This window comes from Thamnophis elegans, chromosome Z (assembly GCF_009769535.1).
Source record: "Thamnophis elegans isolate rThaEle1 chromosome Z, rThaEle1.pri, whole genome shotgun sequence".
Taxonomy (NCBI): Eukaryota; Metazoa; Chordata; class Lepidosauria; order Squamata; family Colubridae; genus Thamnophis; species Thamnophis elegans.
Genome location: NC_045558.1, coordinates 124338544 through 124365209, shown reverse-complemented (window position 1 = coordinate 124365209; position 26666 = coordinate 124338544). Strand labels below are relative to the sequence as shown.

The 26666-nt window shown below is 44.2% G+C and overlaps 2 protein-coding genes and 1 pseudogene across 5 annotated transcripts in view; 1 reads left to right on the top strand and 2 right to left on the bottom strand.

The window, feature by feature from the left end:
* Window positions 1-4540: 4540 nt before the first annotated feature.
* LOC116523131 lies at window positions 4541-4719 on the bottom strand (annotated as a pseudogene).
* A 1700-nt stretch (window positions 4720-6419) lies between these two features.
* Window positions 6420-10480, bottom strand: LOC116520476 (zinc finger protein 22-like). Of its 3 annotated transcripts, XM_032234701.1 has the most exons (4): window positions 10297-10480; window positions 9328-9436; window positions 8702-8824; window positions 6420-7875 (listed from the first exon to the last, which is right to left on the bottom strand). In XM_032234701.1, exons 2-4 carry the CDS (start codon window positions 9386-9388, stop codon window positions 6965-6967), a joined length of 1095 nt encoding a protein of 364 aa, XP_032090592.1. In that variant the 5' UTR covers window positions 9389-9436; window positions 10297-10480; the 3' UTR covers window positions 6420-6964. The 3 variants fall into 3 exon arrangements, with proteins under 3 accessions (XP_032090592.1, XP_032090593.1, XP_032090591.1); XM_032234702.1 differs by lacking the exon at window positions 9328-9436; XM_032234700.1 differs by lacking the exon at window positions 10297-10480 and having other exon boundaries at window positions 9328-9543.
* A 5858-nt stretch (window positions 10481-16338) lies between these two features.
* Window positions 16339-26666, top strand: part of FBXL19 (F-box and leucine rich repeat protein 19) — a 44506-nt gene continuing 34178 nt past the window's right edge. Inside the window, exons 1-3 of one of the 2 annotated variants that reach the window (XM_032236958.1) lie at window positions 16339-17690; window positions 17881-17931; window positions 26390-26594. In XM_032236958.1, the coding sequence (XP_032092849.1) occupies window positions 26421-26594 (174 nt within the window). In that variant the 5' untranslated portion in view covers window positions 16339-17690; window positions 17881-17931; window positions 26390-26420. Of the gene's footprint in view, window positions 17691-17880; window positions 17932-18870; window positions 19094-26389; window positions 26595-26666 lie in introns of those variants that run through there. The other variant, XM_032236959.1, reaches the window with a different exon arrangement.

The following is a 26666-nucleotide window of genomic DNA, read 5'->3' as shown; positions in this document are numbered from 1 at the left end:
GCTTGCGGCCACAATGGAGCAGGAGGCTGAGCAACACACAAGTGCTGTGACTAAAAAGCTAGGCAGGATGTGCAGCTGTCATGCGCCACACATTGGCTTATCTCAGAGCTCCGCAGCCATGCCTCACCTTGCAGCCACAGTACCAACACGGGCACACATACCTCCTGCTCCATTGCAGCTGCGAGCAAGCAGAAGTGACCCTGCGGGACTCCTGCTGCAGATGGCTGTTGGTGCTGCCACTGTGTGGCAGGTGTTGGTGCATGGATGGCCTGGCTGCGGAGGCCCTGAAGTAAGTCGGTGCGAGGTTCCACACACACACACAACTCGTGGCCACAGCACCGCAAACAACCAGATGGAATGGGTGGGTGGGCGGCTGCACAGGCTCTCAAGAAGGGCTTATTTTGTGGGGTAAGGTTTATATTATGTGCACATGTAAAAACATGGTAGGTCTTATTTTCAGGATAGGTCTTATTTTGAGGGAAACATGTAAATGCTCCTCAGATCTTTCAAAGTGGCTGGTATTACAAATGGATAAAACTTACCGGAGCCAGTTTGCTCAAGACACAGGCAAGAGTCGTAGCCAGGAAAGCGAGGTGGAAAACCTTGAGCCAATCATTCTCTTTCAGCCCAAGTCACCTTCAGGGTTATTGTTGTGGGGAAATAAGAGGAAGATGTGTTGGGTATGTTCACCATCTGAGTTATAAAGTAAGATTACAATAAATAAATGGAATTCTTCTATCTGCTGTGGAAGACAAAACCCAATGAACTAAAATTAATTTTAAGGATAAAAGTAGTGGTTAGACCATAAGTGGTTTACCATAAAGTTTACCATAAAGTCGGGGGGTTTTGCACTATAAATCTCAAGTGGCTTTTTCAGACTCTAAAAGATTAACAGAGTTGGAAGGGACCTTATAGGTCATCTAGTCCATTCCCCCGCTCAAGCAGGAGACCCTACACCATTTATGACAAATGGCAGTCCAATCTCTTCTTGAAAGCTTCTATGATGAAGCCCCAACTTCTGAAAGCCCACTGTTCCATTGGCTGATTGTTCTCACTGTCAGAAAGTTCTTCATTTCTAGGTTGAATCTCTCCTTGGTCAGTTTCCATCCATTATTCCTTGTCTGGCCTTCAGGGACCTTGGGGAATAGCTTGACCCCCTCCTCTCTGTGGCAGCCCCTCAAATATTGGAAGACTGCTGCCATGTCTCCCCTGGTCCTTCTCTTCACTAGATTAGCCATGCCCAGTTCCTGTAACAGTTCCTCATATGTTTTATTCTCCAGTCCCTTAATCATCCTGGTTGCTCTTCTCTGCACTTTTTCTAGAGTCTCAACATCTTTTTTTATGGTGACCAAAACTAGATGCAGTACTCTAGGTGTGGTCTTACTAGGGCTTTATAGAGTGGTATTAGTACCTCACTTGAGCTCGATTGATTGCTCGATCCCTCTATTAATGCAACTTAGGATTGCATTGGCTTTTTTGGCTGCACACTGCTGGCTCATATTTAGCTGGTTGTCCACTAAGCTAAGACTCCAAGATCTCTCTCACAGTCACTGCTATTAAACTCACCCAGTTTATATATATATTTCTTACCTAAGTATAGGACTTTACTTTTCTCTACAATTTCATTTTGTTAGATATGTCTCTGTCTTTGCATTATTCAATTATTAAGACTTGTTCAAGTTTTCAAAATGAAAAGTTCCTCCTTTAAACAGGCTGTTAAGTCCACATTAATAACCAGGACACAAATGCAGCCAACTTTCAATTTAATGGGCTGATGGGAAGCAGAGTGGTGTCCATTAAAGCGGAATGTCCATTAAACACAAATGGGACTTTGTGTGTGTGTACAAGCAGCAGATGGAATTTTACACACAGGCAAACACATTTTGAGCAGAAACAGATTTTGTCTGTCACCTGTGTCTGTTAAATGACAAGTCTGATGTCTGTTAAACTAAGTATTTACTGTACAGGAAAACAAGAAGAGTTAAAGAATACACAAATAGCCATCAATACATTTGTTGTCTTCTGGAACGGAGAAAGTCCAAGGTTTCCACATTTTCATCTAAAATGGTTTATTCCCAAGCTGGATGCCAGCCCCAACCATTAACCCTTAACGATATTTATCCTCCTCCTTTTCTCAAAAGCTTAATGAAAATTGGCAATTTCCAGGTGTGTTGGATTTCAGCTCCCATAACCGAAGGAACAATTTAATTATTGTCCATTGGAGAAGGGAATTCAGGAAACAGTCATTTCCCATGGCGAATGGAGGGCACTGGAAATTTAACAACTGCAGGAGGGGGTGCCTAAATTAGAAGGTGAAAAAATGTCATATATAGTCCTCCACTTATGGCAGTTCAAAGTTGTGATGGACCTGAAAAAAGCAACTTACTACCCAGTTTTGAAATTCTGACATCTGCTTGCTTTCCCTTCCACCTCGCAGTTCCCACTTCAGGCACATTATAAGTCACTTGCCGTGACTGTGATTGGGGAGAGGAAAATCAGTATTTAACTTCTGTTATCTGGCAAAAAAACGCCCTATAGAGAACAATAGATTTATTTAATGAAAGCAGGGGGGAAAAGGGGTGTAACATCGGAACTGGTTACCTGATGGCCTGCTTTTGAGCCATCAGGACTTAAGACCGAAATTGCAGGGCTCAATGACGGTCGTAATTCAAGAACCACATGTAGTGCATAGTAAAGATGGCAACCAAACCTGATTCTTTCCTCTGCCCATTGATTAGGGCAATGTTTCTTAACACTGGCAGCTTGAAGACCATGTGCACTTCAACTCCCAGAATTCCCCACCTGACAAACTGGTCTTCTAAACCCGCTAGTGATTGTTCTGACCGAGGCTTCCCAAGAGCATGAAGCAAATTCCTGGTCCCCACAAAAAACCCTTTTATTAATTTACTCTGAATTCTGCTCATTCACATCTAGCAAAGTCTTTCAAGGGAGGATTTACAGTCACAGACCTTATCTGGGTTGGAGAGCTGCCAGGCCGATACCTGCAAAACCTGGCAAGGAGTCTAAGAAAGTCACAAACCAAGTGAGCGAACTAAATGTCTCCTGCAAACTCCACTCCCCTTTCGCTCTTCTTTTATTCCCTCCAGGAGGGGCCATTCATCATCCACCTTGGCCTTACTCTCAAATTGACCCCTGTTCTTTAGCTGTTCCCTTTGTCTGGCAACTCTGCACATGCGGAGGAACTGGGAACAGGCTCCAGCTATTCATCTGCCCCACTGATGTCTGGCTCTGAACATGAGAACCGTATGATAACTGGCATACGGTTCTGGCCCCCTCTCTGCCTCTGACACAGGGCCCTCATCAGAGCCTTCCCCAGCCTCCAGGACTGGCCCATGCTCCTCCCCAACCTCCTCACTGTCCGAATCTGCTACCAGCCCCACTGGCCACTGGGAGTGGGGGGGGGGCACAACAGTGATATCCTGGTGTCGTACAACTGAAATATTGCTGTGAAATTACCAATGTGATGCTGGAATTCTGACTTTCAAGCAACAGCCAATTTCATCCCTTATGCTTCCAAGGGTTTGTAGGAAGATACATGTAGTCCTTGATTTACGAGCACAATGGAGCCCAAAATTCCTGTTGCTAAATGAAACATTTAAGTCAATTTTGCCCATTATATGACCTACCTTGCCCCAGTTGTTAAGTGAATCACTGCATCTAAGAGCTATAATGGGTACAGAAAGGTAGTCTCAACTTACATTTCATTTAATGACCGTTTGAAGTTACAACAGCACTGAAAACAGGCTTGTGGCCGTTTTTTCATACAACCCCATGGTCACGTGATCAAAATTCGGACGCTTGGCAATTGACTCTTATTTATGACGGCTGCAGTGTCCCTTTTGTGACCCTCTAACAAGCAATGTCGATGGGGAAGCCAGATTTGCTTAACAACCGTGTTACTCACTTAATAATTGCAGTGATTCGCTTAACAACTGTGCCAAAAAAAAAAAAAAAAAGATCGCAAAGCTAACTTAACAAATGTCTTGCTTAGCAACAGAAATCTGGAGCAAAATGGTGGTCGCAAGTCGAGGACTACCTGTACAATGTTGCCCTACTCACCCTCTCTGTAGCTCTACGCAACTCTGCACAAACAGTATGATCACACAACGTTGAAATCCTGCAGGGCAGGGCAGAAAGTCTTCCTCCATGCAATCCTGGGCATTTCCAGGACGAAGTCAATAAAAGTTCTAATAGAGTAACATGCGCCGCTTAGAATAGAGTAGAATAGAATTTTATTATTTGTACGCCGCCCTTCTCCGGGAGGACTCAGGACGGCGAACAATTCAAGGGGGAAAAAGGGGAACATAAAAAACAAAATACAAATAATAAAAGTAAACAACAGTCGCACAACCATACATGTCGAGAGGGGAGGGAACTCATCACCCCCAGGCCTGCCGGCAAAGCCAGGTTTTGACGGCTTTTCGGAAGGCCTGGAGAGAGGTGGGGGTCCGAATCCCTGCGGGGAGTTCATTCCAGAGGGCCGGAGCTGCCACAGAGAAGGCAATAGCAATAGCAGTTAGACTTATATACCGCTTCATAGGGCTTTCAGCCCTCTCTAAGCGGTTTACAGAGTCAGCATATTGCCCCCACAAGCCCCTATTCCATCTCCCAGTTCCAAAAATCCATTTAATATGTAGTCCTCAAATAGAGGACATATCAGATATTAAACTGATAAGAACAGATACTGAAGGCAGGTGGCATTGGCTGGTAGATGGCACCCGGAGGAGGCCAACCCTGTGAGATCTAATGGGTCTGTGGGAGGTAATTGGCAGCAGGCGGTCTCTCAAGTTGGCTGACAGAGACAATGGTGTTGTCTATTTGCGTAACGAAAACATCTGCAAGCAAATAACCAAGCTCAGAGAGCACCAAGGACTCTGCAGTCAAGAAAAATCCCTCCCCCTGAAGTCCCACCTCCAAAAAATGTAGGCAACACCAGGGATGATCGATGATCCACTCCCTTCTCACAGGGAGCCTAACCCACTCCAGAAGGACAGTCAAAGACGGCGACGCAAGTTTAGCTCGCCTCACAATTGTGCAGCATGGCTTCCCCCCAACTTTCCATTTTATTCGGGCAACTCAGCAACGCCTAGGCCAGTGACGACTAATCTTTTTGTCGTCATGTGCTGAAAATACATGCATAATGCCACCTCCCGTGCGGCCTGCCCCCTGCGTATGTGCGCCTGATCCTCCCCCCCTGTGCCATCCTACCCCACCCCCGTGTGCGAACCCCCCCGTGCCCCGTTTTGGGCCTAGTAGGCCTCCCTGCAGCCTCCTGGGAGCAAAAAGGAGCCGTGATGGAGGGCACACCGCTCACACACCCCACCTTGTTTTGGGCCTAGTAAGCCTCCCTGCAGCCTCTTGGCACCAAAAACAGCTGAGGGGGCTCACCACACACCCCCACACGGTCCCCCGCCACCCATGCGCACATGTCTCCTGCAGATGCTCTGCCCTCCTCCCCATGTGCGGCAGAGACCCAAAAATCAGCTGGCTGGCGGGGGCGCGCGCACGCATGCGCGACGGAGCTGAGCTGAGGCGACGGCTCACATGCCCATAGAGAGGGCATCTCCTAGGCTGGCCTAGAGTGATGTGAGTTCTAGTCCTATGCACCCGGAAGGCACCAGCTTGGGGGAGATGGGTATAATAAACTGGTATAATAAAGCAGAAGATGCATTTGAAGTCCAAATCAGCAAACATCAAGTCTTATGTAAGCATATGCTGACGTTTCTGTAAGCACCACCAGATAATTTCTGAACATTTCATCTCAGTCACTTGTCCTCCCACCTTTGATGAAGCAGCCAAATAAAGGCAATCATCCAGTCCCCTTGATTTCCACTCGTTTAGCCATCCACCCATTTCATGTTCTTCTATCGCCATGGCAACCCACCAAGTACAATGACATGGCCAAGTTTTTTGTTTTTTTTTAATCCTCCTCTTTCCACAACCCAAAAAGGGGTTTTTTTGTTGTTGTTTTGAAATCTCCACTGTTCTAGTTAACTGGATACCAAGGCAACATTCTTTTCTCATCTACCAGCTGAACAAAACGACCCTATTCTGGCCACAGGATGCAACTCTCCTCCGTGTAACTGACGGGTCAACAACATTCTTCGTTTTCAATGTCACTTCAAAAACCAAATTACCACCCACCCACCCCGCCCACCTTGGCAATCAACACACCCTTCTCCTGGCGGCTAATTTACCCCAGCCAAAATCAGGGGACTCAAATTTTGTAACTGAGACAATCGATCTTTTTTGCTTTGGAGTGCAATCCTGTCGTGCTAAAACTCCGCGGAGATTCTCAGTCATCCAGGTCATGGTTGTCCCAAAGATGCTTTTTTCAGGAGGCAACTGGACTTTCTTGGGGTTTTTTCCTTCTTTTTTGAAGAGGTTTTGCTTCCCATCCAAGGAGCTACTTCATCTCTGACTGGATAGTGGGGAATGGAAGGATTTATATTCCTTGCAGACTGCAGGACATCTACCTCCTTTTAGAGGATCGTTGAAGGAAAAGGATGCAGAGTGTAAATCCTTCCGTTCCCCAGCATCCTCTCAGAGCTGAAGAAGGTTTTTGGATGAGAAGAGAAACGTCTTCAGAAAGAAAAAATAAACAAGAAATCCCAGTTGCCTCCTAAAAAAAAGCACCTTTGGGATGTCCTATGGGGCCCTTCTGATAATCCCCAATATTGAATTATCTTTAATAAGCAAAAAAAACCCACCAGTTATTTAACTCTCGTCATTCTCAACTACAAAATACTTCTCAGCCAAGAAGCTGCTTCTACCCTCCATCAGCCTTTTTGACGTAGTCCATCAGTTCTCACAAGGAGTTATTTCACATTGGACCCCCTTAGGTAACCCTAGCAACCAAGGTGTTCTCCGCTATCCATCCAATCTTCCTCTTCCAAAAGGCTCAACTCCATTTCGATTCTCTGCCCTTCGACCAGCTTTCTTTTTATTCTATCCCCCATTGCCATCCCATAATCCTCATGGAACGGGGGTCCATCTGGGGAGGGGGCGCCAGGGACAGCACAGACGACGCAAGGGATGGCGTCGGTGACGTGAGCCTCCTCTGAGGGGAGAGAAGTGGCTCTGTGTCCTCATCGCCCGGTAGGCAGGCGAATGGTGTCCAAATGCCTCGGGGACGAGGTTTGTCCCCAGGGAAAGGCGCTGAGTCCCCATGGACCTGTTGATGACGGATGAGAGTCGAGGATCGGCCGAAGCTCTTACCACAGCGAACGCAGCGGTAAGGCCGAGCCCCCGTGTGAGCTCGCTGGTGCACCGTGAGGTAGGAGCTGTCCCCATAACGCTTGCCGCACACGTTGCACTTAAAAGGTTTCTCCCCGGAATGGATCATCTGGTGGCGAATGAGGTGGGAACTTTCTGAGAAGGATTTGTCACACTGGCTGCAGCGGTACAGCTTGATCCCGGCATGTGTGCGCTCGTGGCGCACCAAGTCCGACCGCTGAGAAAAGCTCTTGGTGCAGGATTGGCACCCGAACGGTCTCTCCCCCGTGTGCACCCGCTGGTGCCGGATTAGGTGAGAACTCAGAGTAAACCGCTTCCCGCAATCGGGGCAGTCAAAGAATCGGGGGGAGGCGGTACCCGCACAGCGGTAGCCAGGGCGACAGTGTTGGTTACCCCAAGAACATCTCCCTCTGGAGGTTTTTTCCCTTTTGGATCTGGCTTTCCTGTCCCCATTCTGGATTCTCCTGCTTTGTAGAGCCTCACACGCCTCCTCCCAGGCCAGGACTTGAGGGGGGACCTTGAGGTCCTGGCCTTCATGGACAACTGGAGATCCTTCCTCTTCCTCCTCCTCCTCCTTTTCTTCTTCCCAGTCTTCATTCTCCATTGTCATTCCACCCTCTAGCAAAAAGATTATAAAGATTATAAAGGAATAAATATGAATATGTAGGTTTTTTTTTAATGAAATGTTTATATTTTCAGTTACTGAGAGAGAGAGATGGATGGGCTCTAAACTTGACAACCTATAAACAAATGATTCAATAAATGTCTTGAACTCCATTTTACGTTCCTACTATGAGCTGTGGTGGTGCAATGGTTAGAGTGCAGTACTGCAGGCTACTTCTGCTGACTGCCGGTTGCCTGCAGTTCAAATCTCACCAGGCTCAAGGTTGACTCAGCCTTCCATCCTTCCAAAGTCAGTAAAATGAGGAGCCAAATTATTGGGGCCAATATGCTGACTTCTAAACCACTTAGAGAGGGCTGTACAGCACAGTGAAGAGGTATATAAAGGTAGAGGTTACCCTTGCACATATGTGCTAGTTGTTCCCGACTCTAGGGGGCAGTGCTCATCTCCGTTTCAAAGCCAAAGAGCCAGTGCTATCCGTGGTCATGTGGCTGGCATGACTAAACACCAAAGGCACACGGAACGCTGTTACCTTCCCACCAAAGGTGGTCACTATTTTTCTATTTGCATTTTTATGTGCTTTCGAATTGCTAGGTTGACAGAAACTGGGACAAGTAACAGGAGCTCAATCCGTTACACGGCACTAGGGATTCGAACCACCGAATGCTGACCTTTCTGATCGACAAGCTTAGCATCTTAGCCACTGAGTCACCGCGTCCCATATAAGTCTAGGTGCTATTGCTATTGCTACTGCATTGAATAGCACGTCCTGTAGATATCATCCCTCCGTCCATTCATTTCAGAGTTTTGCTGTCCCCTCACCTGTGTGGGCATCTTGCCTGATTTCCTTTTCTTCTGGTTCTTGGCCAAGGTTTTCATTCACAGCCTGTAGTTCTTCCCTTTCCTCCACCAAAGAAATCATGCTGGCTCTTCCTCCAGGAAATCCTGTCCAAGGCAGAGAAAAAAATAGGCTGTGAAATCTGTTCATCTCCCTGTTCCATTGATTTTTCCTCTCCACAAGTATCTCTACTGGGCATCTCTGAGAAGCGGGAATGGATGGACCATCATCCAACCCGGGGTAACAATAGTGGCAAGAGTGGAAGATAAAGACTACAGACACCAAATTCAAAATCCTCCGTTATCAAGGTTTACCTCCAAGCTTCATAAAAGGTATGAAGTCAAGCCACCTCTGACCAGCATAGAAAATTTGCTTCCATTCTCAAAGTTGAATTTAGAGCAAACTTTCTACTTTCCGCTTCATTAAAAGTTTATATTTTATTTCTTATTTTACTTTCATCAGGGATTCCTTCTTTTACTTCATCCTTTCAACAAACCTTGAAAGTGAGCTGGGATTGAATATGTACTCAACTTGCAACAGTTCATTTAGTAACTGCTCAAAGTTACAACGGCACTGAAAAATTTGCCTTGCGGTCATTTTTCACACTTACGACTGTTGCGGCATCCTCGTGGCCACGGGATCAAAATTCTCATGTTTGGCAACAAGTTCATCGCAGCATCCCAGGAGGGGGTTGGCACACGATCCTCACTCGCGACTTTCTGACGAGCAAAGTGAACGGGGGAGCCAGGTTCACTGAACAACTATGTTACTAATTTCACAACTGCCCTGAATTCACTTAACTGTGGCAAGTCACAAAATGGAATGAATGGACAAATTTAGAATAGAATAGAACAGAATAGAAATAGAACAACAGAGTTGGAAGGGAGCTTGGAGGCGTTCTAATCCAACCCTGCTTTGGTAGGAAACCCTATACCACTTCAAACAAATAATTATCCAATCTCTTCTTAAAGACTTCCAGTGTTGGAGCATTCACAACTTCTGGAGGAAAGTTGTTCTAGTGACTAATTTTTAACTGTCAGGAAATTTCTCCTCAGTTCTAAGTTGCTTCTCTCCTTGATTAGTTTCCACCCATTGCTTCTTCTCCTGCCTACAGGTGCTTTGGAGAATAGCTTGACTCCCTCTTCTTTGTGGCAGCCCCTGAGATATTGGAACACTGCTATCATGTCTCCCCCCCAGTCCTTCTTTTTATCAGAATAGATATACATACCAAGTTCCTGCAACCGTTCTTCATATGTTTTATTCCCCATTTCTCCCTTAGCAACATAAATCCAGGGCAGAATTGTGGTCGTAAGTATACCATTTCAGACAAGCGAATATCCAGTGTCTTCTTAAAGAGGGAGAGGAAAGGAGTGGGGTAGGAAAAAAGAGGAGGGAGAAGAGAGAGAAAGGGGAAAGAGGGGGAGGGGAGGGAGAGGGGGAAGGGAGATATCTCCCCATTTGCAACCTACCTTCCCAGATGCCACTCATTCACCCACCCCAATTTTCCAGCTGATGCCCAAACTCTATCCAACCCAGCTTCTGCAGGGCAGTTTTGCTAGAAAAAGCCAACAATACTCACGCATAAAAAAAATCTTTCTTTGCAATGCTGGGTGGGTGGCTGGAATCCAGGTCTTCTGTCCACCCAGCCCGCTTTTTTCTTGGGCAGGGGGCTCTGGGGAGGTGGGGCTCTCAGAGACCCTCCCCCTTTCTCAACTCCCCACCCCTCAGCTACTGGAAAGGCACGTAAGCCTCACTGCCTTCTATGTGCCCATTTGCGCATGCGCACATTCCAAATTACCCCCCCCCCTTCACTCCCTTTGACAGGAAGTTCCCATCCCAATTCAATGTCCCTCCAAGCTTCGTCGGCTTCCTTCTTTCTGTCTAGGAAGTGGAGGAGACTCCAGCTCTATTATTTTAACTCTTCCTTCTGACCCAGAGTGGCTTTTTTGCATCTGATGGTTTGGGTCAGACAGGATCCCTGACAGCGGGGGATGCATTACAGCCCCAGATTTTGCGAGAAAAGAATGCGAGAGAGAGGGGGGCAGGGAGGGAGAGAGATGAGAGAGAGAAAGAGATGAGAGAGAGAATATAAGGTTTAAGGGTGTCCTTTTGAGCAGGGGGTTGGACTAGAAGACTTCCAATGTCCCTCCCAATTCTGTTATCAAATCCTGCTTGCAGAATTTCCACAGTGCTCATTCCAGCTTTGGGAAGAATCTGTTTCATTGAGGATTTGGACTCTTGCAGTTATAGATGCATCCTATGTGGCTTTGGAACAACACTTGAGCCAGGGTTCACACAACCTGCTCAACCAAAACAACACTTTGCCTTAATGTCGCATGTGAACCTGAATGAAGGTGAGAAAGCCTTGCACTTCCACATTAGTATATATATATATATATTGGGGTGTGTGTGGGTGTTGCGTGCCCCCAAATCTTAATTTGAAGCTACTGTATGTGGTGTGCCTGAAAAGGTTTGTGCTTGGTTGGTACCCTGCCTATGACACTTACTTAATTGCTATTCATAGAATAGAATTCTTTATTGGCCAAGTGTGATTGGACAAACAAGGAATTTGTCTTTGGGGCATAAGCTCTCAGTGTATATAAAAGATATAAATGATAAATCATGATCATAGTCATCATAAATACATTCAACAATCTATCATAAGATACAACACTTAGTGATAGTAATAGGATACTAAATAAGTAATCAAAATTGTACCAGGAAACTAATTAACACAATATAAATCGTAAAGATACAAGCAACAAGGTTCTAGTCATAAGTAGAAAAGGAGATAGGATTAGGAGGGATGAGAAGAAGAATAGTAATAGTGTCTTAGTAAATAATTTGACAGTGTTGTGGGAATTAGTTGTTTAGCAGAGTGATGGCATGCGGGAGAAAAACTGTTCTGGGTGCAATGCTCTATAACGGCATTTTTCGGACAGAAGTTGAAACAATTTATCCCAGGATGTGAGGAGTCGGTAGATATTTTCACAGCCCTCTTTTTGACTCGGGCTATTCATTCCTAGTAAAAGGCTGTAACTTAAAAGTAAGTTTTCCTTTGAGTTGAACTCAAGTTTCCAGGAATCCCATAGAGCAGCAGTCACCAACTGGTCAAAATTTTTTGGTGACCTGCAGATAAATTATTTGTATTTTTATATTGCACTAAATACTACAGTATTTATCTTTTTTTAAAAAATCATATTAGTGGTCCATGGGATTTAAAATTATGAATTTAGTGGTCCCTGAGGTCCGAAAGGTTGGTGACCCCTGCCATAGATCAGTGTTTCTCAACCTTGCCAACTTTAAGTTATGTGGACTTCAACTCCCAGAATTCCTCAGCCAGCCATTATTTAAAGTAATAACATCTTAAACTTGCCATGGTTGAGAGGCACTGGCCTAAATCAGCCATCAGCAGCGAGGGTCCTTCAGTTCCATTCATGATAGAGAACATTTTCCACTATTCCTTTGGAAGACTTATCAACTGGTTTAGATGATGGTGCACGTACAGAGGGCATCAGGCTGGTAAAAAAATTATCTTGATCTCTCTTTAGCTTTACATTTGAAGATCTTCATCATAGCATTTGTCCAGCCAAGCCCATGTCTTTGTGGAGAACTATTTTTAAAGTAATGTCCTTTCTGCAGAAGCATCATGCCTATTTAAAAAAAAAACTGTTTTCCTTTGTCAAAAATGTTCCGAATACATATATCCTTGTTTCCTTCTTACTTGGTTTTTCACAATAATTAAAGGCATATTCTCTCCAATTGCTTCCTTAAAGATAGACCTTTAGGTAGCAATAAGTGGTTAGGGAGCAAGTTAGTTAGGTTAGACTTATAGCAAGCAAGTTAAATTAATTAGTGTATAGAGAATTGTGGATTATTATTATTTTTTCCTGGAGTGCTCAGGCTAAGACAAAATGACTAGTCCAAATACTCCTTAGATTTCATGGCTGAGTGAAAATTTGAACAACACGTCAGCAGTTTTCCAATCTCAGCTTAACATTCTCAATTGAGATATGACCCACTATGTAGAAAACAGTGTCTGTAACTGTAACACTGATGGTCAGAACTACTTTATTTTCCAGAGTCATGTCTGACAGGTTTCCAGAAAGATTAATATTTACCAGCCTTACTCCATGTGGATGCAGTAGTAAACCATCGATTTCTCACAATGCTGCAGGAGTATTATAATACTTCTGTAGTACTAATGTAGTATAGTACTGTACCAGATCCAGGGCATTATGGGAAATCAAGACACATGTCAGCAACAGCCTCTGCCTTTTTTTATCTTCCAGGCCTATTGGTTACTCTGGAGCAGGATGTAGATATGGCTGTCAGTAAGGCAGAAGCATAGCTGTTTCTACTACTATTGCATAGAGCTGTGGGCTGCTCCAAGCAAGACCCTCTTTGTCGTTTAATGAACGGATCACCTGAGAACTTTCAATTTTAGTATGCTTTGAATCTTTCTTACCTGACCAAGAAATACCTTGCTCAGGATTATCTGATGAGGCCCTGGAAGATTAAGACAACATAGCTGTTTACCAACTATATGAATGCAGCAAGGGAGAAGGGAGATTAGTAATGATCAATTGAATTAGAAATCTGTGCCATTAATAATACCCAGGTTTCAAAATTTGGTAATCAATCTTCAAAGGTACCAATTCTCCTGGGCTTTTTGACAGTTTCGGAAGTTATCAGTATGTCTATCTCCATGGTGGCAAACCTATGGCACACATGTCACAGGTGGTACATAGAACCCTCTCTGCAAGCACGCGAGCCGTTCCCCCCAGCTCAGCACTACTGTGCATGCATGCGCACCTCCCACTGATCAGCTGGTTTTCATGTCTCTGCCCAGCATGCATGGGAGGAGGCGTGCATGTGGGAGCTGCGTGCGCATACGTGAGGGGTGGAGTGCATGCGAGGGTGCACATATATGCACGGGGGTCATGCGTGCATGTGCAGTGGGTGGGGCACATGGGTGGGTCATATGCACATGCTAAGTGGCAAAGCGCACACAGATGGGTCATGCACATGCTTGGGGCAGGGCGCATGTGTAGAGGGTCAGGCGCACATGCATGGGGGCATGGCACACGTGGGGGGTGCATGCACACATGGGGGAGAAACTGGGGGGATGCACATGCATTGCATTATGGGTGTGCACGCACGCTTTCAGCACTCGGCACCAAAAGGTTTAGCCATCACTGGTCTGTCTGAAGGATTGTCTTTTCTTTTTTCTTCTTTTTTTCATAAGGACCGGTTTCTTAAAGTGCCAGAGGGGTTCATGTGGCCAAGGTATCCACATAAGCTACTGTTTCCCAACCTTGGCAACTGTAAGATGTGTGGAGTTCAACTCCCAGTGTTCATTATTCTAGACAATGAAAGAAGATAGTTATGTTAGCCTCTGGTGGGAATAGTACCTTTTCTGACGTTTGATTAATGGACAGAGGTTTTAGTGCACTCAACCTATGCCTTTTAATAAAATGTGTTTATTGGAAAAGATGCTTTCAGACTCCTGATCTTTTTCTCCCTGTTGCGATTGATTTATCCACTTTCCTGATCACAAGGAGGCATCTTCTAAAAACATTTATCAGTAGAATATTTATAGCTCAGAGGAACTGTATAATTCCTGGTGCTATCTGAGCTTGTTTGTTCACTGCAAACATTTCATTACCCAACGAAATAACATAATCAATGCGAGTGTGAGGCTTGTGGCTGATAACAGTGATAATGTGCCCTAGTTGGCTAATAAAATGTCTGCAAATGAACAACCAAGATCAGTACCAAAAACATTTCAGACTGCATCTTAGATGGCAAGAACAGACACAGAAATACTGAAAGGCCACAAAACCAGCCAATATTGAAAGAGGGCATTAGTGGCATGCAAGATGTCCTTGAGTGCTTTGTCCTTAATGGGGTCTCGACAGTCCAAAAGTGTTTTAAAGTCAAAACAGATCAGTTTCACATTCAAAACGGGGGATTCAATCTTGCAACTTGGTTGGAAAAAGCTCTTTCAAACTTAAGAGTACATTATCACATTAGAAGTCACCGTTTGACCACTAGGAGGCAACATTTAGTTAGGGTTTATTATTTCCATGAGATTCAAGGGAGAAAATTCAAAGTATTAGAGATTTACATGGGTGAGCAGGTTAGGTAATAATCATAAACACATCAGATACAATTGTTTGAAAAGAAGGCGTGGACAATTGATGTTACATCAAAGATAAAGAATTGTAGAAGATCACAAAATATGAAGACCTGGAAATTGAAATTGAAAGATTACAGTATGGAATAAATAGGATGTGGTAGTTTCAGAGTGATTATCGCAATGGGTGCCATGCAAAAAAATCTTGGATGGCACTTTAAAAAATTGCATGGACGAAATTTCCATCAGTCAATTGCAAAAGGCCACACACTGCTTGGATCCACAGATAAACTGCACGGATAAACCTGGGTTTTTTGGAATAAATTAATGCATTAATGCATAGTCAAGCCACAGGTAAACTTATATTGCCAGATTCAGGTTTTACCTCTGGATATGTTGCTATTCAGTTGAAAATAGAATATCCATTCATAACAGAAAAGTTTATCTCAGCGCTTGAAATATTGCTCATGAATTGCATTGTATCTTGTTTAAAGCTGCTGGAATACCATTTGATGATTTTTAAAAACAGATTAACGGAGTTGAAAGGGACCTTATAGGTCATCTAGTCCAAATGGATTTTAAATGGATTAATTACTTAGTCCAAATTAAAATGGCCATTATAAATTTGAGTTTTTAGCAAGTTGGAACTGCGTTTTCTATTATAAAACATGTAACGGTATTAAAAACCATTATTTTTCCCTAGACTTTTATTTTTCTGAATTCACTTTGACAACTGATCCATTTTTATTTGCAAGTCCTTTCCTCTTTAAGAAAAAAATCCAAATATCTTCCCCTTCGTAATGGGAAAAAAAGCCCTGCACATGCTCAGACATACCCAAGACCAAAACAGAAAGGGCGGTTCTTACACATGTGGATTGGTGTGGGCAGGGTGTACATTGTTAATATAAGCCACAGTTAATTATTAATTTTGAATTATAATAATTGAAAGTGAGGATCTGGCCAGTCTTGAAAACGCTAAATCCACTTCCCACAATTCCATTCGGCTGAATTTCCTCCCTCTCCCACCATATTAATTGTAGTCCAGATGCTCTCCAATAGTATAAAGATATGAAAGAATGGGCCGTGAAGAGAGAACTACATTCCCATGATGCTTAGTGGCCATCTTACAATGGAGTCCAAATACTTCGCTTTAAAAGCAAGGCGCAATACGATATGGTGGTTAAAGCAAAACTACCCTTCCCATGAAGCAGTGTGGTTCCAGCAGCCGCCCGCCATCCCGGCTGTAGTCCAAAACACCTCATTTGGCCGTGGCAACTTAAAGCACTCAAAGGCGTAGAGCCGGGAAAATAAAACCACACACCCCATACTGCCTTGCGCGGAACCTTTACCTGCCATATTAACCGTAGTCCCTTTTTCTCCCCATCGCTTATAGAGCCGGATGTGTCAAGCCGGGTGGGAAAAAACTACCGTTCCCATCAGCCCGCGCGCGGCGAGTGTTTCCCTTTTGGGCTTCCTGGGGACGCCATGATGGTTTTGTGTGTCTGTGTGTGTGCGCGAAGATGTGTGCATCAGTATGCGCGAATGAGTGAGTGAATGCGAAAGAGGAGGAGAGAATGAGAGAGACGGGAGGAGGGGGCCCCGCCAGGACCGTGGAGCCTCGCTCTCTCCTCTTGGAGGAGTTGTGGCGGGGTCTGAAGCCCACTCCCCCATTTGCCAACCTCAAGGGGGGTGGGTGGGTTTAAAAAAAACCCTTATGTGGGAGGAGGGACAGCCGGGCAGCGCAGAGCCCCCTTGAGGGAAGGAGCAGAGGAAGGGGTGGGGGGCACCAGCCTCTCTCTCTCTCTCTCTTAGGAGGGGAGGGGAGGGGGAGAGCCCCAATCCCGCAGGGGGAACAGACCCCCTCCTCAAAATATACCCCCCTTGGCATTGCTTTGGAGAGGGTGCCGGGTTGGGAGGGGGGACTCTTTCTGAGTGGAGGGTGGGGAGGCGGACCACCCATGCCCTAGATGAGCCCTTAATTCAAAAGGAGGGAAGGGGCTGTGAGCTGATCATTGGGGAGGGGGTGCAGCTCCAGACTCCCCTCCTCCCCTTCCTGCTGCAAAGTGAAGGGAGATGTAGTTGGAGGGAGAAGCCAGAAAGGGCAGAGCCCCCTCCTCCTCCTCCTCCTCCTCCTCCTCTTCTTCCACCTCCAGCGAGAGCGAGGGGAGTGGTCTTGCCTGCATTTGAAAAGGGGAGGGTGGGTGTTCAGGCAACTGAGGAAAATCTCAGTGGTGGGCAGAAGAGGAGGAGGAGTCAAGAGGGAGCCAGGAGGGCTAGAGGGGGGGTTGCACCCGCCTAGGGAATGCCAAGGATCTAATCCCAAATTAGGGGTGCAGGAGGTGTCCCCCCCCTCCCCAATAGGTGTGTGTGTGTGTGTATGTGTGTGTATGGCACAGCGTGTGAGCTCCCTCTCTGATTACTGCACGGTGGGGAGAGGTAGGGTGGGGGGAGAACTCTTCTCACATATCATTCCCTTGTTTTCTCCCAAGGGCAAAGCAGGAAATAGTGGATAGAACTGGAGAGGGGGAGAGAGGTGTTTGTGTGAGTGTGTGTGTGTGTGTGTGTGTGTGTAGGGGGGGCACCGCTGCTATGAATTTGTAATAGCCTCTTTGGGGAGATTGGCCCGCCCCTCTTCCCCTTTTTCCACCCCACTCCTCATTTTTTGTTGGAGGGGGGGTGACTCGGAGCCGCACGCAAACACAGATCCTTCAGCAACTGGCTGGATCTCCTCTCTCTCTCTCTCTCTCTGCCTTCTCTCTCCCCCACCCCTCACTTCCCACCATGACAACAAATCTAGCATTAGAATCGCCATCCACCCCATGGCCACACAGCAGGTGAGTAACCCATCTTCCCTACCTTACTTCCTAAGCCTTTCCTTGGGATTTTAGGAGAAGGGCGTGAGGGGGGGGGTGAGCTCCCCGCCTCCATTCTCCTCCCATCCTCTGGCACCTTTTTTTTGCCAGTGTCTGCCTGGGTTGTGTGTGTAACAATTCTAAGATGGGCTGCATCTTTTCTCTTTTGGAGGCTGCTGATGGATGGGGAAGAGTCTTTGGTGCCTAGATGTGCTTCCCAAAGGTAAGTCTGTATCCTTCCTCTGTCTCCTTTCCTCCTCTCCCTCCCCTTTACCCTTTTTGGCTTTGCCAAATAATGTCCCCGTCCCCCCCCAGGAATAAAACCTTTTTCTTTTTTTTTAGGGACACATTCTTTCTCCTTTCCCCTCCCCCCCCACCTTAATCTTCCCAATTCCAAATTAATCAGCCCTTCTCCTTCCAACCCTATGGAGCTATGTTTTGAGCAGGTTTTCCCATGCTTTCTGAACCCACTTCCCAAAATACAGATTTGTGCATGGGTAGATTGTGGGGAATACACACAGCATGTGAGAAAAGCATCACAACAACTCAGATGCAGAAATCAGGGAGGGATGTTAAGCTATCAGGCTGGTTGCACAAATATTTTTTGCTGATCTAGAGCTTCTGTTGCCTCTCCTTCCTCTCTCCCCCCCACCCAACCACTGTGCCTGATCTACTATTGTGTTTTCCCCCTTTTCTTATTCATTTTAATCTCCTTTGTTGTTTTTGTTTTCTTGGATATTCTTCTCTCTCCAGCTTCTGTTCTGTCACCTTGGGCTGGTGTGTGTTTGGATTTTTGTTGTTCTTCCGTGAAAGGAAAAATAAAGAAATCAAGATTAGGCTGTATCATTTTGCCAGGTGTTTTTTCCAAGGGATCTGGTCACCTCTAGGTAGACCCGAGCTGGGAGAGAGCAAGGAGAGGGGATGAGCAGTGTGGCTTTGGGGTACGCGGGGGCAAACGTGGAACCAAAGTTTCTCCTCTATGATTTCCAGGGGAAGGAATTACCAGCCGTAAAACGCTCTTGCCTCTGTGTATTTCTCATGTTTTAACTGGGGGGGGGGGGAGGAAGGGAAGAGAGGGGAGGTGCCGTTTCACACCGATTTCAGGGGCCCCTCTGTAGAGGATGGCTCCGGTTATGTCCATCAGGAAGCGGCGTGATCCTGAAGGATTGAGCCGAGGAGGATCGCCGCCGCCAAACACCTTGACTTAAAAGGCTTTCCGAAGGGAGGGAAAGCAGAAAAAAAGATGTGTCAAGCAGGTTGCAGCTGGCGGAGAGAATTGAGGGGGAACCCAGCAACCGGCATCATGGAAGGCCAGGTTGAGGTGTGTGGGAACCCTTGCCAAGACCGGGCCTGTCAGCTCTGAAGCCAGGCTGGGGCGTGATGAGGTATCTGAGCCAAGTTCCCTTATACATACGTTTGTTTTCCCTTTCAGTCTTTTTGCCTGCTCTTAAAATGCTTGGGAGAAAGAGGTAGAGGTGGGCTGAAAATGATGACAAGAGACAAAATGTTCCATCAACAGAATGTGTGTGTATTTAATGTGTGTGTGTGTGTACATACACACACACACATATATATATATGGGTTGCTCAAGCAGGAGAGAGATAGTCATTCATCATTGATTCTCTTTTACGTCCCTTCTACCTACCTCTTGCTGTTTCCTGGGTTAATCCTCAGAATAACACACTTAAATTTTTTTGGAGGGTGGGGGGGTGGGTTTAGAAATGGAAAGCTATTTATTCGTTGTAGATATCATTGAGTCTGTTTCTCTTCCTTTCTTCCAAGAAATCAGTAGGTTTTTCCCAGCTCTGTTGGAATACTGATAAACTGAGCATGCAGATCCCGGGCATGTTTATGAAGGCGCCTCCTCTTCACAATATTTGCATTTTATTTTAGTAGTTCACTATTTTCCCTTTCAGTCTGGAATTAGTTTGTTTCATTTCTGACCCCCAGATGAGATGAGTCCCCAGTATAGTTAATTCTTTTGCTGTGTCCCTTCTCTCCTCTCCTGTCATAGTCAAATGTCTTTAAGGGCCCTGCCGTATGCTAAATAAAAAATAAATTTTAAGGGTCACATTGCATGGTTTCCTTTTTAAATAGAAACCAAAAAGCAGCTTGAGATTTGAAAATGGCAACTGTATTTCCCTCCTTCCCTCTCTCTCTCTCGGACCCTCCCTCCCTCCCTCCCCCCCCCCTCTCTCCCTCTCGCTCAAAATCTGAAATAATTTTGTCCTGACCTCTGCCATTCTGTATTCTTCTGTCCCCCTCATAGCATTGATTGGCAGTGATAAGACTTAAACGATGTTGGTTATTTGTGTGAAAAAATAGGATTTTTAAAAAAATCATAACCTGAGCTGCTAATCTTTAATGCTTTTTATATGTTTTTGTATGTAAGCATGTCCTTCGTAGGAGTTGCAGTTGATAACAATGCTTTCTTCTGAATTTCTGTTTTTCCATTATTCCATCCTTCTCTTATCTTTCTGGACAACAGAAAAAAGGCCTGAGAAATATATTGCTTTTCTATTAGACTGCCATTTTTTTAAAAAAGGGAACGTTTTTGCCTTCTAGACATCTTACCTTCGGATTCTATAATTCATATATTTTCTGGCTGACAGGTCTACAGGGGGTGTAACTGAGGATTGAGCTGCAAAATTTGCACTTGGTTTTCCCCCCCCTTCCATTGTTGTCCTTGCCAGTCCTGACACTTTTCTCAAATTCCACTTTCACCTTTTCAGTTGCACTTTATTCTTCTGAAAGTAGAACTCAAGAACTCCTATGTCTTTGGAATCAGTCTGGACCAATGTTTTTCAATATCAGATACGTTAAGATATGTGGACTTCAATTCCCAGCATGCTGACTGGGGAATTCTGAGAGTTGAAGCCCACACATTCAACCTTGCTGGGTGAGCTAGAATAAATCTCAGCTTTGGTTCTGATTTTGATTTGTGTTTCATGGTTAGGCCAAATTAGAGGCTTTTTAAAAAAAAAAACTAGGCTCTGGGGATTTTGGTGACATCACATACTCTTGCCAATTTGCACAACAATTTTTTTTTATTGATTTTCTATATCTTGGCTTTCAAGATTGAAATAATTGCTGTCAAGGATTTTTTTTTCTGAAAGAATCCTCTTTTAGATAATGACATCAAAACAATCTGCATATCTCTAAACCAGTGTTTCTCAACCTTGGCAACTTGAAGATGTCCGGACTTCAACTCCCAGAATTCCCCAGCCAGCGAATTCTGGGAGTTGAAGTCCGGACATCTTCAAGTTGCCAAGGTTGAGAAACACTGCTCTAAACCATTCTAAAGCAATACAGACAGCAGCTCTTTTTATTTAACTTATAGATTCTTGTCTCCTCTTTTATCTCCTTCCTGTTTGTTGTGTCTTGGGAAAAATTAGCTTATTTTCTTTTTGGCTTCTTTTATGAAAACAATGTGAGAATAAATGTAAACCATGGTGACTTTCTATGCATTGGTGAGAAGAGAAGACAGAAATGTAAAAGAGCCCTATCATTTGATTTAACATAATAGATCAGGGGTGTCAAACTCGCAGGCTGGATGCATCGCGCACTGGCCACTCCCACGCCCGGTTTAATGAAGGGGAGGGAAAGCTACGATGCACTACGTGATGACACCGTGACAACATGAGTTTGACACCCCTGTAATAGATCGATCGCATTGTGTCTATCTACCCTGTTTCCCTGAAAATAAGACCCAACCGCAAAATAAAACCTAGCATGATTTTTCAAGATGCTCGTAATATAAGCCCTACCCCCTAAAATAAGCCCCAATTAAGATCATCAGCCAGACGGACGCAATTAGTACTGTATTTTCCCCCTAAATAAGACCTAACTAGAAAATAAACCCTAATGTATCCTTTGGAGCAAAAAAAATACCTGGTCTTATTTTTGGGGAAACATGATTAGATAGATCGATCTATCTATCTATCTATCTATCTATCTATCTATCTATCTATCTATCTATCTATCTATCTATCTATCTATCTATCTATCTATTTATTATCATATTTCTGAGCTGCCCATCTCCCTCAAAGAGTCTTAAAGTCCAATTTCTTTTTAACCACCTACAGCACTATTATAATTGTTTGTAATCCATATCTCTCTGAACTCTCTAACAAGATGAGGAATGGTGGCATTAACTGCTTTGTGTATAGGGTTATGGGACGGTGTGACTGCACCTATCTCCTAAATCCCTTATGGCTGCCATAAATGTTGAAACCAGATCCAACTCTCTAGCCATCTCAGGATCCTTCCCAGAAAGCTGTTCTTATATCAGTCTTCCACAATCTGGAGGTGTGGCACTTCGGTCCTCTAATTCACAATGAGGTGCTGCCATTTTTATAACTGCGTATTGTTTTCTCCCTTTTACTGTGCCTGCCTCATTTTTTTAAAGGCTTTTCTTTTTTTCCTCTCTTCGTATACAGGTAGTCCTTGACTTATGACAGTTCCTTTAGTGACTCTTCACTGAAGTTGCAATGGCTTTGAAAAAAGTGACCTATGACCATTTTTCACAACTACCGTGTTTCCCTAAAAATAAGATGGGGTCTTATTTTCTTTTGACCTCCGAAATAAGCGCCTGGCCTTATTTTCAGGGAGATCTTATTATTTTTTGAGGTGCAGGAGGCAGCGAGCAGCATCACCTCATGGCTGCTGCTGTGTTGCAATATTTTGGGGGAGGGCTTGTTTTAGCACATGCGCTCAAAAGCCCGATTGGGCTTATTATCCGGGGAGGTCTTATTTTCAGGGAAATGACTGCTGCAGCATCCCCCATGGTCACATGATCAAAATTTACAGGCTTGGCCACTGACTCATATTTATGACAGTTGCAGTGTCCCGGGAGGGTCATGTGATCCCGTTTTGCGACCTTCTGACAAGCCAAGTTAAAGGGGAAACCAGATTCACTTAACAACGGTGTTAGTCATTTAACAACTGCAATGATTCACTAAAGAAATGTGGCGAGAAAAGTCATCAAAAATGGGGCAAAACTCACTTAAGAAATGTTTCACTTAACAACATAAAATTTGGGCTCAATTGTGGTCATAAATCAAGGATTACCTGTACGTTATTTTCATAATACACTTAATAAAAGTGGCAGGAATTAGTTTGTGATCAGCTGCTGCTAATCACAGTAGCTCTATATTATATTCATTGTTCAGGTAATATAGTACACCAAATATTTTGCCTCCAATGGAACTCAGGATGCTGTGCCAAAGGGGCTGTTAGAACCAAATACGAATGGTTGCTGGTATCATATGCCCCTTAAGACTGGTTCATGTTAGTGACGGTTGCAGTGTTCATGGGCCATGCAATCAGCTTTTGCGACCTTCTGACAAGCATAGTCAATGGGGGAAACCAGATTCACTTAACAACCGCGTTCATAATTTAACAACTGCAGGGATCAACTTAACAACTGTGGCAAGAAAGGTCATAGAAAATTCACTTCACTGTCTTGCTTAACCACAGAAATTTTGGGCTCAATTGAAGTCATAAGTTGAGGACTACCTGTATACCTGGAAAAACACGGTTGAATTTTATTCACCTCACCTGAACAATGGCAGTTTCCCTGATATGTTGATCTTCGGACTTTAAATACCTGTATTTTTACTTTTGCAATTTTTGTAACCATCCTGATGTGGTTAAGATTTGCCTCTGATTTTAGCTGTACCCTAGTAGAAAAAAATATATTAGGGAGGCTATAAATACTCTTTTCCCCCCTGTTTTTATCAAAATGGCTTATCCCTGAGCCCCAAATACTTTTTTGAGGAGCAAAATAAAAAAAACAAGCCATACGCAAAATGCTGATGTTATTCTTGAGAGGAAAAATGTTTCTCTGTGCATGTTGAGAGCTTCTTCCAGTGAATTTGGATAATTTTCTCCTGTTGCAGAGCTGAATAAGCACTGTAGTATGTAGCAATGTAAAAAGCAGCCTATTCTGCTCTTCGATTAATCCGGTGTTTTTCAAACTTGGCAACTTAAAGATGTATGACCTTCAGACTGGGGAATTCTTGGAGTTGACCTCCACACATCTTAAAATTGCCAAGGGTTGAAGAACAGTGGATTAAATCCATGTTCTTTTAAACAACTATTAGGCAGTGCCAGAGTTCTTTAAAGAGGCAGAAGTTTTCACCTAACTAGCTCATAAACCAGTATTTCTCAAACTTGGCAACTTTTAGACAGGTGAACCTCCAACTTCCAGAATTCCCTAGCTAGATGTTTTCAAGGTGCCAAGTTTGAGGAACATTGTCCCAACTTTTCCAAGGTTGAGGTAGCAGAGAAATTCCAGTTAGCTTTCCAGGAGTTCCTGCTTTTGAGCTCTTTGCATAATCTTCAGCGTTCACAGAGACAATAGACCACTCATGATCTATGGTCAACTGAAAACTTGAGAATGACTCTTGGAAATTATATAGAGTAGAATAGAATAGAAAATATGGAATAGAATAGAATTCTTTATTGGTCAAGTATGATTGGACATGCAAGGAATTTGTCTTTGGTGCAAATGCTCTCAGTATACATAAAAGAAAAGATACATTCGTCAAGAATCATAAGGTAGAACACTTAATGATAGTCATAGGGTACAAATAAGCAATCAAATCATATTGGGAAACAATTCTATAAATCGCAAGGATACAAGCACCAAGTTACAGCCCTGCAGTCATAAGTGGGGGGAGATGGGTGATAGGAACGATGAGAAGACTAATAGTAATAGTATTGCAGCCTTAGTGAATGATTTGACAGTGGTGAGGGCATTATTTGTTTAGCAGAGTGATGGCGTTTAGGAAAAAACTCTTCTTGTGTCTAGTAGTTCTAGTGTGCAGTGCTCTGTAGCGTAGTTTTGAGGACAGGAGTTGAGCAGTTTATGTCCAGGATGTGAGGGGTCTGTAGATATTTTCATGGCCCTCTTTTTGACTCATGCAGTACACAGGTCCTCTGATCAACTGAAAACTTGAGAATGACCCATGAAAATTCTGTTGAATGGCCCTGCTAGAATTAAATCCTATCATCCAACTCTATGCCCCTAGATTTGACTTTCTTTTTTTCATAGGACCTCTTTCCTTGGATCAGTGTGCTACTTAACATCATCTCGCCTATTTTGTGTGGGAATGTACAGGTAGTCCTCGACTTACAATAGTTCATTTGGTGACCATTCAAAGTTACAACAGCACTGAAAAAAGTGACTTGTGACTGTTCTTCATTGGTATAACCTTTGCAGCATCCCCATGGTCACATGATCAAAATTCAGATGCTCGGCAACTGTTCATATTACATACAATATATACAATAGCAGAGTTGGGAGGGACCTTGAAGGTCTTCTAGTCCACCCCCCTGCCTAGGCAGGAAACCCTGTACCGTTTCAGACAAATGGTTGTCCGATCTCTGCTTAAAAGCCTCCAGTGTTGGGGCATTCACAACTTCTGGGGGCAAGTTGTTCCACTGATTAATTGTTCTAACTGTCAGGAAATTTCTCTTCAGTTCTAAGTTGCTTCTCTCCTTGATTAGTTTCCACCCATTGCTTCTTGTTCTACCCTCAGGTGCCTTGGAGAATAGTTTGACTCCCTCTTCTTTGTGGCAACCCCTGAGATATTGGAACACTGCTATCATGTCTCCCCTAGTCCTTCTTTCTATTAAACTAGACATACCCAGTTCCTGCAACCGTTCTTTACATGTTTTAGTCTCCAGTCCCCTAATTATCTTTGTTGCTCTTCTCTGCATATTTATGACAGTCACAGCGTCCTGGGGTCATGTGGCCCCGTTTTCCAACCTTCTGACAAGCAGAGTCAATGGGGAAGCCAGATTCACTTAACAATTAGGGTATTAACTTGTCAACTGCAGTGATTCATTTAATAATTCTGGCAAGAAATGTCGTAAAATAGGGCAAAACTCACAACGAATTCTCACTTAACAACATAAATTTTGGGCTCAATCATGGTCGTACATTGAGAACTACCTATTCTACTGATTTTAAACCATTCTTTTAAATCAAAAAGTGATACAATAATTTTTAACTCAAATTCGTTTTGCTCTGATTAATTTTGACTTTTTTCCCCAAATGTTGTTGATGGCTGATCACGTATGACTTTGATTGCAGGACATTTTTCTCCTTGCAATGTGTTTTCTTTTTCTCCCTAATACAGGTAGTCTTCAACATACGACCCTAATTGAGCCCAACATTTCTGTTGCTAAGCAAAACAGATGTTAAGTGAATTTTGCTCTATTTTACAACATTCCTTGCCGCAGTTGTTAAGTGAATCACTGCAATTGTTAAGTTACTAATATGATTATTAAGTGGATCTCGCTTTGCCATTGACTTTACTTGTCATAACGTCATAAAAGGTGATCACGTGTCCCCAGGACACTGCAACCGTCATAAATATGAATCAGTTGCCAAGCACCTCAGTGACTTTGATCGCATGACCGAGGAGATGCTGCCATGTTCATAAGTGTGAAAAATGGTCATAAGTCACTTTTTTCAGTGCTGTCATAACTTTGGACGGTCATTAAATGAACTGTTGTAAGTCAGGGACCACAGTTATATGAGAGTCTTGATTCCTTTGTATTGTATGTCCTTCTCACTCTCACCTCAAATCTTCATTGTCCGTATCATCTTGCCAATCTGGAGCGCCATATTTACTAGCCTGGTTTGCCTCTCTTGCCTTTCTTCCTTGCAGCCCAGAGAGTAGCTGAAGCGGGACATAGCCAATGTCGTCCAGCAAAGGGGCAGGGGCTGGAGCTCGCCGGCGGCGGACGCGGTGCCGGAAGTGTAAAGCGTGCCTGCGATCAGAGTGTGGGGAGTGCCATTTCTGTAAGGACATGAAGAAGTTTGGGGGTCCTGGACGCATGAAGCAGTCCTGCCTGCAGAGGCAGTGCACAGCGGTAAGCGAGAGACTCAGGGCAGCCAAGGCCGATGGTGACCTGTGGCATGGAATTCCATGTCTGCCTCTTCAA

Bases quoted from the DNA above. Each gene is read 5' to 3' on its own strand.
- LOC116520476 (XM_032234701.1), bottom strand. From the start codon at position 9,388: ATGAACTTGTTGCCAAACATGAGAATTTTGATCCCGTGGCCACGAGGA. The intron at 8,825-9,327 runs GTAAGTGTGAAA...TGCCTTGGACAG, and splicing joins ACGAGGATGCCGCAACAGTC to GATTTCCTGGAGGAAGAGCC. The intron at 7,876-8,701 runs GTGAGGGGACAG...TCTTTTTGCTAG, and splicing joins CAGGCAAGATGCCCACACAG to AGGGTGGAATGACAATGGAG.